Consider the following 12,934-nt stretch of genomic DNA (forward strand, 5'->3'; position numbering starts at 1 on the left):
TAGAAAGGTGTCATTTTTTATATAATCAGATTCGCAGAACAAATGACTAAGGTACAAAAAAAAAGCATACCTTTTCATACAAATACATAGTTTCTCCAGCTCGGGCATCCATTTGAATGCTTCCCCAGAACCACTATGTGAGAGAAAGAACATTCTAATTAAGAATTCACTTTACCAGAAAAGCTATTTAGTAGTATTTTTAGAAAATCAATCTTATTCTAGAATTACTTGCCTCTTGCTTGACAACATAAAGTTTCTTTGAAGGTTCAAATGGAAGTTCTTTCACTGTATTCTCTTCAACTATAAGGTGAGTGCATCTTTCATCTCCAACAGGTAAATAGTTACCTCCTAAAGAGGAATGTATACAAGACAAGCATGAATAAGGCAAACTACTTATCTCCAAACCAAAATTTTTAAAGAGGAATATTCACCAGGAAGTGACAGGGCAGAAATGAAGAATTAAATATATGTAACTTATAAATTATGCTAAATTCTACCTTGCATTTCAGTCATTTCTTCCATATTGGTTTTCTCTTCATCTGAAAATCCCAGGAAACTTAAAATGCAATCTTGAAAAGGAGGAACTTTAAATTCATTTCTAAAGTCATCAACTGATGCACAGAAATCCCTAAAAACAAAATGTATTTTTCTAAAACCAGTTTAATAAAAATTTAATAAATTAGGTATAATTTATAAATCTAAAGGAATTCTCATGTTTAGCAAAATCCACTTATTGAAAATATTTTACATCTGGCCCTGAAATGCTCACAAAAACCTCAGTTAAAAAATAAAACTGATGTGCCCTCAGTCATCCTGAAGTAACTTCTAACAAAATTTTATCACAGGTAGTAATGTGTACAAGATTCAAATCCCTGCTCTGTACATGAAATTGCATATATATTCCAGGGGTTCTATAGTTTCATGACACCTTAAGTAATGAAGCACAATAGCAAGGAATTATGAAGATGGAAAGCTTAAAAAGATTATGAATTGCAGTCTCCACTTAAAATGCAACCAAACATAAGACAAAATATAATACAATCCAAACATTCAAATGCATTAAGCTATTATCTAACAATTTCAGAAGGTTTATTATCATCAAAATTATTTCACAAGGTAAAATCCAAAGATACCAAAGGTATCTTTCAATTTTTGATCATTTTTTTTTATAACTTTGCTCTTCCTAGACTTTATTTCCTAAGCTACCCAAAGATTGAACTCATTTTTTCTATACTATCTATGAATTTAGGGTTTGGGCACATGAGTTTATCTTTATAACATAGTATGTTTAACTCACATAATGAACTACTGAATTTCTAAACACTTACAGTTCATTTCGCCTTTCCCAAGCTCTGTAAATCCATTCTGGCTTCATAATTGGAGTACCCAGGCTCACAGCAATCTATAAACATGAATATTAACTACGATTAACTTTTACTTTAAATAACTACATTTGTGGAAGTTCTAAGCAATTATATACATACTTCTTGGCACAGTTTTAGATCATTGTTCATCTGCTTTATAACAACATATAAAGAAAAATTACCAAAAAATAAAAAATAAATCTGTGTTTTCAATCACAGAACTTAGGTTAAAATAACTTGAAAACACATTCCATGATGTCCAAACCCTTTTCTTATTCCACTTTAAATAAATATATTTCTGAAGTTAAGTTCATGTTTATCATATTTCTATTTCTCCTTTCTTTATGTTTACTGCCTTGGAAGAATTGACCCCCAAGACAGCACTACAGAAGAAAACATCTGATTAATTAAAAACTTCAATATGAATTAGAAAGTATACCTCCCAGGAATTCAATATCACATGCAAATCACCATTTGCTACATAAACGTACTGATGGAGAGTGGGAACAAAATGATAAACTCTTCCTAAGATACATATTTAAGTACAATCGTAAACTAAGATTTTAATCTTAATAAAAGTACATTATCCTGTTCTTTTATAATTTCACCAGTCAAATCTTAGAACTGTTTTATAAGAACTACTACTTAGACGGAGTTAAATATCTGCTATCATCACTTCCGGATCTTCACTGACCAATGTTCATAGTAACCTTTGCTAATATTATTCATCTGCCTGAAATGTTATCTACTACCAACCTCCTCATCATTACCTACTACCTCCTTATCTACTACCAATCCTACTCATCATGTAAGACCTAACTTACGTTCCATTGCCTCCTTAAAACACGAGACCACACTCCTATGATTTAAAAATGTTTACTAAACGTACAAAAGTTAAATTTGTGATCTTCAATAAATTGTGAAACGGAAGAGTGTTATTATTAAATCCATTCCCAAGTGCTGCTACATTGAAATACACAAAAATACCCGTTTACATACCCTGAATTTTTCTCCTTGTGTACAATTTGCCACCAAATGTGTAACTTTTGAATTAAAGTCTTTTCGAATAACTCCACCCATGTGATGGACCAAAGTCACCAATCTGACCTCAAAAGAAAAATTAAGCAACACTGACTTTATGATGAATTTAAACAAAATTTTAAACAATGTTTGTAATTCATTTAGCATTTATTTAATACTCTCTATTTATAAGGTACATACAGGGATTTCTATAAAGATTCATTTTACTTTATTGGTACATGCAAAATTATACAGTCATAAACTAGTAAAGATTACCACATAAAATTAAGTTAATTAAACTGGCTTTCACACAGCCTAAACATATTAGTTTTTTTAAACACCAGGTTACATCACATCAAGATTCTTCCCACAAAATTAGAGTAATACTCCATTAGCTCCAAAACAGGAAATTTTATGAATCAAAGAAATAAGTTTCTATAGATTCTCTAGGATAACGAGAATATTTTAATAAAACTGTATTTGTATAACTAAAAATTGCAATGTATAAACAAAAACTTCAAATAATGTAATTGATATGATACTTAATGAAAAGACAGTTTAAACAGATCAGACAATTAAGTTTTTCTGTAAATTCACATGCCAGCCAATCTAAACAAAATATTTCTTTACAAGGCTCTTCAGAATGTTTCTTCACAAAATTTAAAACCTGGTAGTCATAGCAATTTCTCCTTCAAATTTTTAAAAGTAAGACCATGATACTACTACCAAAAAAGAATGCCAATTTAAATTTATTTTGCTGGAAAAAATATCCTTTGAATAGAATGTTTTAAAATACTTACTAGTTCTTCTTTCTTCCTGAATCCAGTAAAGCACAGTACTAGATTCATCATGCTTGTACAATAGAGTGGACGACATGAAAATGGCAAAGGCTGAAGAATACAACAATTAAAATCTGTGAATCTGTGAGTTTTCTTTATAGTAGAGAATAGAATACATCTTTCTCAAGCTAAATATATTTCTCCTCTTGCCAATCAATTTTTGCAATCCAAAGATTTACTTGCATTTTTAAATATGCAACAAAAAAATATCAAAACATTGCAAGTTTCACAACAAAAAAATTTCCCATGATTCCCAAATTATATTTGACACATATAATCTAAACATGCTTTATGACTGCCACGTTGAACATAAATATTTATATTCAAACCTTTAGTTTCAAATGTACTTTGATACATATGAAGCATTATCTATCTATAGGAAATATTTTAGACTCCATACCCTATTGTAAATGCTTCCAATTAAATTTAGAGTAAGTCGGAAATTTTATAATAAATACAAGGTATATAATATATATTTGAACGAATTTCTGAGCTAAGATTTTCTAATCAGGAGGTAATCAGTAAATACTCTAAACAATGGTTTCATATATATCCACATATATATCAGAAAGAATGATTTTTAAAAATACAGCTATTTAATTACCACTATTATGCAAGAAGGTTCTTTTTCATAATTTTGGTCTTTAAAATTTTTATTTGATTTTTAAAAGTAACATTTCTGAATCAAAACAAAATTAAGGATTATCATGTTCTTATTACTAGTATCTGTAACAAAAGCAGCACAATGACCTAAGCAATTTTAATAAGGCAAGCTAAAGAGTAGCAAAACATAACAACAAAACCAAAGAACAGGGACTACTACAATTCTTATATTGAAATGCTATTTAAGTACAAAAAGCTGAATTTCCCTAATTTTAAATTATGCAGTAACTGATTAAAATGGAAATGTGAAATCTGTTCTGTGTGGAGGAAAATAGAAGTTTCTGTAGGTATATGCATTTATGGAACCCAAAGTTAAGCAAATTATTTCTTCCCAAGACACTACAGGTATTAAGACATTCTCTCTCTCGCTCTCTCTCAACACACACACACACACACACACACACACACACACACACACACACACTTTCAAATGTCTTAGATTTTTCAATACTGAAAACTACAACAGAAAGAATATAGGACTATATTAGCATGGGCACTACTATTCCTATTCTAAACATTTCACACTCCCAACAATTAATAGGATTTTTCTGCATTGTATTTTTCTGAATATATGCAACATTCATTAATAAAAATTTAACCTTGAGAAGTCCTAATAAATGTATATTCTTACCTCTCTTTTTTGTGCACAGCTTAATACAACTGGTGGTCCAATGACTCTACAATCAGTCTTGTATAACTCATTCAAGACAGGATCCTGGAAGTCCATGACTATGAATACATTTTCAAATTCTGGAGTATCTAAACTTTCAAATTCTTCCAGTGATTTCATCTTCACAAAGGGCACTTTAATTTCCTTGTTTTTTTCATGTAGTTAGTAGAAATAAAATTTACGTATTAAAAAATTAATTCATGTAACTATCTCAATAAGACCTAAAAATCAATTCAACATCAACATTTTTATATTTATAGAAAACTTCAGTTTTAAATCATACAATAACGAGCATTATACTTAATAGTAGTGAACAGCCATATTTCTTTACTTGCTTATTTGTATTTTATGTATAATATCTCCATCTACATTAGGATCTTAAATTTTGAGGATTAATATTAGAAAGGCACACATTTCTGATTCAGTAGTGATTATAAATCATCTAGTATGTATATAAAATAAAAATGAATTTAAGTATACACATTTTAATAGTAGGATGAATTTGAAAGATACCCACTATTAGAACTTTTTATTCTGACCAAGAAAACGATACCACATATTTCTTACACAAATTGTCTTCATGAAAATATAAAAATACTATGCAGTACTTAATATCTACAAAAAGGCTGTAGATAAACTTAATTATTTCAGCATACATAAGAGAAATAAGAGAAAGATGTGAAATATGTAGGCAGTTGCAGCATGGCAAACGTAGGATATAAAAAGGCAAGTTACTATTTACCATTTTATACTGTACATCTATGAAAAGGAATGAATATATTTAAGCACCTATACAACTCCTGTGCCAGAAAAAAGAGAACCATTTAAAAGAAAACTCTAAACGACACGGATGGACCTAGAGGGTATTATGTTAAGTGAAATAAGTCAGACAGAGAAAGACAAATACCGTATGATCTCACTTTTATGTGGACTCTAAAGAACAAAAAAAACAAGCAAAACAGAAACCAACTCACAGATACAGAGAACAAACTGATGGCTGCCAGAGGAGAGGGGAGTTGGAGGGCTGGGTGAAAAAGGTAAACGAATTAAGAAGTACAAACTGGCAGTTACAAACCAGTACAGCAAAGGGAAATATAGTTAATAATATTGTAATACCTACTTATAGTGCCAGGTGGGTACTAGACTAATGGGGTGATCACTTGGTAAGTTATATAAATGTATAACACAACGGAAACTAACATCAAATAATACTATCAACTGTAATTGAAAAAAATAAAGTAAAAGGGTGGTCCACATAAAACAGGGAAAAAAAGAAAATTCCGAATGGGTCAATAAATTATTTGGGTTTTATTTGCTAGGTTAATGTGACAGGCTGGATTATGTACCTCCAAAATTTATGTTGAAGCCCTAATCCCCTCTATCTTAGAATGTGACTGTATTTGGAGATAGGGCCTTTCAGGAGGTAATTAAGGTTAAGTGAAGTCACATGGCTGGGCTCTAATCCAATGATACCTATCCTTATATAAGAGAAAATTTAGACACACAAAAGAGATACCAGGGATATGCATGCACTTAAGAAAGGTCATGTGAAGGTATAGCAAGAAAGCAGCAGCCACCTGCAAGCCAAGGAGAAAGGCCTCAAGGGAAATCCCACCTTCCGATACCTTGATCTTGGACTTCTAGCCCCAGGAACTGTGAGAAAACACATTTCTGTTGTTTTAGCCACTGACTATGGGATTTGGTTATGGCAGCCCTCACAAACTATGACAGCTGGTATAGAGAATTAGATACATTTCATGTATCTAATGTGCTGAGGCAAATTCCCTGATGATTGTCAATTATTATGATTTACAGTTTTGGAAATAAAGCAAGAATTCAGAATAAATATAAAGTTAATGAGAAAAAAGAAGAAAATGAGTTTTAAGAAAAACATCGCATTTTTGGAAATATATATGTCATTTAAATTTAACATAGCCAAATTACTTTAAAGGATTTCATTATTTGCAATATATGCTATAATTTGGGGTTTCAGAAACACCCAAATTTTAAAAATAAATATAAAATTGTTTCTGTTCATCTAGCTTCTATTCATCTATACCCAAAATACACCTTGTGCCTAATTTCGGTCCAGTCACCATAGGTGGAATAAGAACACAATCAAGAGAAGTGCAGCATGCCACATGCAATGAAATGCTTGACCTACCATATTAACAACACTTTTTATTAACTTTTCATCCGATTTTCCAGGACAACTTTCTTTTATCTTTATAACAGGGACATCCATTATTTTAATAGTCTGTGGAAAAGAGACTTAAGTATGAGATTAAGAAAACTATAAAATTATTTACACACTGATGGAAGAAAAATAGCCTTTAAAAAAAAACTAAAATTTAATACCTTTAAGGCTTTTATAAGTTCTTCTTGTTTTCCAGCTTCTTGAACCAGTATCACTCTTGTTTCAATCTGAGGCATTTCTTCTATTAAAATTAAAAAGGTTTAAATATGTTTATCAGGAATTAACATCAAAATCAAAATCAGTAGTTCCTAAACCCTTTTTTGGCTATCATCTGGTATGTTTTCTACCTGTAAAATCACAACATTCTGTAAAATTACTTAAATCCCAGTTTATTTTTTAAAATGTAGCCACGTATTTGAGGAAGAGAAAACATATTTTAACAGAATATACAAATATCAGCACTCCCTTAACTAAAGAAAGCATTCATTATCCAGCAGCATTATCCTCTTCAACAGTGCATGCAACTTTAGTAAAGATCAGTATGTAGTGGGGTAAGAGGAAAGAAGTGTCTCTTCCTCTAACCAATCATAACTGAATAGTCTAGCTAACAATGTTGCAGCTAGATTACCCTCACATACAGAAAAAGCAATATCCAATAAGATGCCTTCCCCTTCAAAGATAGAAATCGTTAATCCAGGCAATAATCAAAAATCTACATAGTGTAAAGAGTTTCTGCCAACAAATATTTACTGAATACCTGTACTCCAGCTTAACAGTATTACAGTCAAATCATAAGAAAGTCGCTAGTCAGTAAGTTTAGGATCAAAAGAGTTATTTGGTGTTTTAAGCAGATTTACCTTCAACAAATGAAGTAGGTCCAATACATAAGTTTTCCTTAGATGTCTCCATAACTTTAGAATCAAAAATAGAAGAGTCTGCCAAGCTTGTCCTCCCAGTAGTGAATGTTATTCCACTATTGTCAGCCATTGTTTATCTAAGCTGGCTGAAAAAAACAAAATTTGAATTAAAATACATGAAATTAACATGAACATTGAGCAAAACCAAATATTAGAGGCTCTACTTTTATACTAGAATTTATAAAAAGCATCATTACCCATTTCTCTTAATACTGAACCAAAGAAAGTCGGTCAACTTCTCTGAGCCTGTTTCCTCTTCTATAAAATAAAGATACTAATACCTGACTCATAGGAATATAGTAAAAATAACAATATATCAAAATTTGTAACATTACTTGACATAACAACACTCAAAAGGTACTCATAAATATTATTCCACCTCCCTCCTTCTCTATACCTTTGCCCTCAACCAACCTATTTCTCTTCTATATTCATTTATGTACCACTATCATCCCCCAAATAATCACAGTCAAAAACTGGATCCATCCTTACTCTTTCCTCTACCACCTCCTCCAAATTCCTATCAATCCTATTCGACCGCCTCCAAATTCCTATCAATCCCACCTCAAATTATCTGTGGGATCTGGCTCTTCTCTCTCTAATGCCACAGTGGACACCTGGCCAAATAGAACAGCTTCAAACTTGATCACCAGTTTCTTCAGAGGTCACTTTCCCTATGGTGTTCAGGGGTATGCCCCTCAAAACAAATGTGACCATATCACTTCCCTGCTTAGAACTTCCAGAAGCACTCTTCCCTTCATGAGCGAGTCCAAATTCACCATCCAACATGCTGTTTGGTCCTAGCCTAGCAAAACAGGTTATTCAGCCTCATGTCCTACAATTCCCCCAGTCCACGTGTGCTGTATGCTCCAGCCCCAATTTATTTCTTAGCATTTTTCAAACACAGATCAATCACAATTTACTCCACACCTACCTGCATTAATTCTCCACCTATCACGTCTTTCAACCACCAAACCACCACTCTTGACTCACCCTCTGTGGATTTCTCCGAACCTCTCAGGTATTAACTTGGTGCAAAAGTAATTGCAGTTTAAAAGGTTGAAATTGTAAAAACCGCAATTACTTTTGCACCAACCTAATATAATTGGACTGCTCCCTTATCTCTATTTTCATATTACTTTACAAATGTCTCACCTCTAAAAGAATTAACAAGACAATTATGCAGGGGTTTTGTTGGGGTTCTGTAGATTTCCAGGGTTTAAGAGTTGAAAAGTTTGACGAGCAGGGGAAAAAGAAAAAGTTGAACAGATTTTCATCAATTTAATTTGGGGTCTTTATTATCTTGTTGTAAATTTCCAGACTATTACTTGGAGGTACATGTCTGATCTAATTTACCCTTTCCTACTTTTTCAGATTAATAAAATATACAAATATCTTCTACCAGATTCTTAGCAAAATAAGTTTAAGTAAACTGTATGCTGTGGAGAAACAGTAAAGTATCATTAGCATCGTTTCTGGACGGGGACACTGTAGCGTGACGATGGGGACACTAGTAGTAACAACAGACCTAAGCACAACTGTTAGCTGCACACTTCAAAGTCAGGCAACTCAGCTTCCTGTGTCAGTCTGCGCTTAATAGGTTAAGCTTCAGTTTCCACAACAGTGAAAAAGACAACAGAACTCAAACCCAGTTGTGATGAAAACTAAAGAGATGATGTCCTAAATGGGACAATTATTATTTCTCCTATAATATTCACAATGGGGACGTACCTTATGTTCTCACCAAACATCCATGTCAATTATTCTATAGCTGTCCAAAGGAGAGCTCCAATAGTTGTCAATAAGAGTAGTTAGAATCCACGATAAATTCTATGCAATCCTTCTATTTTTGTTTCTTAAGTCTCTAACAGTTAATTGCTTCCAGTGAAAAAGAAAAGGCTCTAAAAAAAGGCTTTCATTCAAAGTCCCCTTAAAAGATGTTTTAAAAAAAAGTCAAGTGATGAACTAACCTGCTTTAAGGAATGGAGGGAGATTTTGGTCAAAAACACCGAAAGTTTACATTTTTCTCCTATGCCTCTTCTGAAAGCGCATCAAAACACGTGATGAAAAATTAAAACTGTCTCTGGTGATATTGTACATGATCAATTTATTGCCAAAACGGCTTTAAAAGTTAGAGGCCAAAAGTGGTCCACAATATATTGATGACACGATATGCAACAGTCTGGATACAAACTGAAAGACACTAATCATTCTTTCGTATTCATGGAGTCTGTTAAGCTTTGAAAATAAACACAACAGGATCAGTGTGCATAAACCGATACAGCTTATTTCTCATCCAATAATACACGCAAGGAGCGTCCGACTAAATACACTAACTAGAAACGCCTCTTTTCATCACAAAGATAAAATTTGTCATTTAAACTGAATGCACTTTGGGTTTCCTTTTACTTGTATTTTTAGGGAATCACCTTTCAGGGTGGAGGGGCTAAATGCAACAGTGGATATGCCGGTGGTGTTGCTGACAATAACATTTTTCCCATTATATAACACTGTGCTTGAAACTAACGTGTATTGAACCCTCGATATGCGGCAGACATCGTCCTAAACCCTTTGCTTGTGCTCAATCTCTGCAACAGTCCTAAGAGGCAGGTACTACTATTATCTCCATCTGATAAAGAAACCTGGGACGGAGAGCTTCCGTAACTTCCCCGAGTCCACACGGTCGTCAGTGGTAAAACCGGGATTCAAATCCCGGCCGGTTCCGGGGGCTGCGCTTGTAACCACGGAGCCGTCCGTATCTGCCCGGAAGCGGACGCAGCGGGGGCGCGGGGGCGGACTCGCCGGGCGTTTGGAGTCAACACCGAGACGACGCCGCGACGCATCCCGGAGGGAAACCACGGAAACCCCGAGATAAGCCCACCGCGCGCGGCCGCCGGCCCCCTTCCCATCTCCGGCCCGTCACCCAGGGACTCTCCGGGGAAAAGACACCGCCGCAGGCGAGCAGTGAAGATGCGCGGCCACCTGGTGGACCGCGGGCTCCCACTTGGCGACGCCGCCCGTCGCAGGGAGTGCGCTGGGGGAGTTCCCGGGGCCGGCCAGCTGGGGCCCCGGAGCCGCGGGATTCGCGGTCGGCGGGGCGGGGCGGTCGGCCGGGAGCAGAGGAGCCCACCGCTCCCGCGACGCCGGCCCGCTCCCACCTCCCCAGCCCACACGCACGGAGTCCTCACCACTCTCAGAAAAGGCCCTGGAACTGCCACTTCTTCACACGCCGATTCCTCTCACCGTTCCCACCCTTCCTCGCCGGGGGCAGCCACAGCCAATTCAAAAAGGGAGCCTGTCTCTCTAAAAGCCATGCCGATTGGCGCGTGATGTCAGCCTCCTTCCCATAGGCTGGAGTCTCCAGGGGGGCGGTGATGGGTCGCCGCTGTCCGCTCTCAGGTGCCAACCGATTGGCTGTGCGTGTGTTTCAAATAAACCCAACGGCTCGGACGTCGGAACGTCAGGAGTTTGTAGAGCAGCCCCCGGATGTAACCTGACGGTGGCGGGGGTGGCGCCTCCGTTTCACTCCTAGGAGTAGTTGGCGGCCGGGGCTACCGCGCTGTGTACTCCGTAAACATCCCTTTTCCTAGGGAAGGTTGGAGTGGCTTGTCCTCCCTCTAGCTGATTTTGTTTTAAGCGCCACCAAACCTTTTCAACGTAATCTGTGCCTCCTTGGGTGAATTTCCCCCCACTGGTTGCTGTCAACTAAGATTTCCCTGCCTGTGTGCTTTCTGCTTGGGGAACTGGGTTACAGGTGTGGGCGCAGCAGGGCCAAGGCCAGGAGGACGCGGGGGCTCTCCGGGTGGGCTGTAAGGCAGCAGCCCCTAAAGCACTACAGGGAACTTCATGAAGGGGTAAAACAAAGTCTTACTAGTTCTCGAACTTTGAACTATATACATATACACATACATGTATGTATGTATACATCATATATAGAAGCTTGCATGGGAACAAATGTAAAAATAAGTCAGGAGGTTCGAGAATCCCCTGCGGCCAAAGTAAATTGCTTCTTGGTCTTCCCCCTCCCCTCCCCCGCGAGATTTTTTTTTTCCTTTTCCTCTAAAGCCTAGCCACGAATCTATCGTTTTTCCTGTAATAACTATTGCTATTAGGAAGACAATCTTCTTGTCTTCATTCTCTAAATATAATATACCCTGTGTAGCCCAATCTCTTAAGAAAACTACGCCTCTCCCGGGTGGGGGTTGCATCGTTCCCACCTAATCCCTGATTTAAAAGAAGGAAGAAAGGGGGAATCGTGGCCAGAACCTAAAATCCCCCTAAGAGGAGGAAAACTTGTATTTTAGCATGGAGCGCTTCCAAACACTCAGACAGGCCTTGGGGGGTTTACAATTTTTTTTTCTTTTTTCTGATTTTTACTGGCCCCCTTACAACAGCCTGAAACGTTTGTAAGGCAGGGCACACGATGGGGGAAGCAGTCGGGTAATTATTGAGTTCCCTGTTTATGATCACACCTTTGCCGTCCGCCTGCCCTTCGTTGTAATGCTGTGATAACTGTTAGGGCAAAAGCAAAGAAAAACAGCCATTGAAATTCCGCGGTGGAATGTGCTGGCACGCGTCAACGAGGGTGTGCCCAGCCTTCCAAAAACGCTCATCCCTGCAAATACGGTAAGCTAGGGAGCAGCACAGCCTACTTCCTCCGTGCACTGCTCCCTTTCAAGCAGGCTTGGCCCTCAAACCGAGGGACTGACCATGCTGCACCGCACAAATTGTGCGCTGGCCTAACAAAAGCTGTACTGGAGTCCTTCAAAGGGGTCTATTGCAGTTTGATCCGCAGATAAACAGGCAATACAATCTTGTAACAGTTCCTAGCCAGGTAACCTCAAGCGGGTTATTGAACCCCTCGGGCCTCGGTTTGTCCTCTTATGAAAGAACATGATAGTCGGTACTTACCTCGTAGGATTGTTGTCAGGATTGTAGAGTTAATGTATTTAGTACAACGCATTCTGGGGCGGCCAGTTGGCTCAGTGCTCCTAACACCGATGTCGCGGGTTCCGTATCCACATGAGCCCGTGAGCTGCGCCCTTCACAATTAGATTGAAAACAACAACTTGACTTGGAGCTGATGGGTCCTGGAAAAACACACTGTTCCCCAAGCTTCCCCAATAAAAATTAAAAAAAAAAAAACAAAAAAACGTTCTGGCTTATCATAACCATTCAATAGACGTTAGCTGTTAATATTCCTACTACTTTTAATACTACTGTACGGTGCTGCTGACGTTACTACTACTATCATCTCAGCTGAG

The 12,934-nt window shown here is 36.9% G+C and overlaps 1 protein-coding gene across 6 annotated transcripts in view; it reads right to left on the minus strand.

Annotated features, from left to right (window-relative positions):
• The window catches only part of ECT2 (epithelial cell transforming 2), a 57,539-nt gene extending 44,846 nt beyond the window's left edge, over positions 1 to 12,693 (minus strand). For 3 of the 6 annotated variants that reach the window (XM_081067706.1, XM_081067705.1, XM_081067703.1), the window contains exons 1-11: positions 10,859 to 10,961; positions 7,611 to 7,756; positions 6,915 to 6,994; positions 6,721 to 6,813; positions 4,518 to 4,700; positions 3,185 to 3,274; positions 2,364 to 2,471; positions 1,329 to 1,402; positions 498 to 628; positions 233 to 348; positions 71 to 133 (exon numbers count right to left, since the gene is read on the minus strand). In XM_081067706.1, coding sequence (XP_080923832.1) covers positions 71 to 133; positions 233 to 348; positions 498 to 628; positions 1,329 to 1,402; positions 2,364 to 2,471; positions 3,185 to 3,274; positions 4,518 to 4,700; positions 6,721 to 6,813; positions 6,915 to 6,994; positions 7,611 to 7,740 — 1,068 coding nt within the window. In that variant the 5' untranslated portion in view covers positions 7,741 to 7,756; positions 10,859 to 10,961. Of the gene's footprint in view, positions 1 to 70; positions 134 to 232; positions 349 to 497; positions 629 to 1,328; positions 1,403 to 2,363; positions 2,472 to 3,184; positions 3,275 to 4,517; positions 4,701 to 6,720; positions 6,814 to 6,914; positions 6,995 to 7,610; positions 7,757 to 10,858; positions 10,962 to 12,581 lie in introns of those variants that run through there. The other 3 variants (XM_081067708.1, XM_081067707.1, XM_081067704.1) reach the window with 2 other exon arrangements.
• Positions 12,694 to 12,934: the final 241 nt, after the last annotated feature.

This window comes from Rhinolophus hipposideros (assembly GCF_964194185.1).
Source record: "Rhinolophus hipposideros genome assembly, chromosome: 2".
Taxonomy (NCBI): Eukaryota; Metazoa; Chordata; class Mammalia; order Chiroptera; family Rhinolophidae; genus Rhinolophus; species Rhinolophus hipposideros.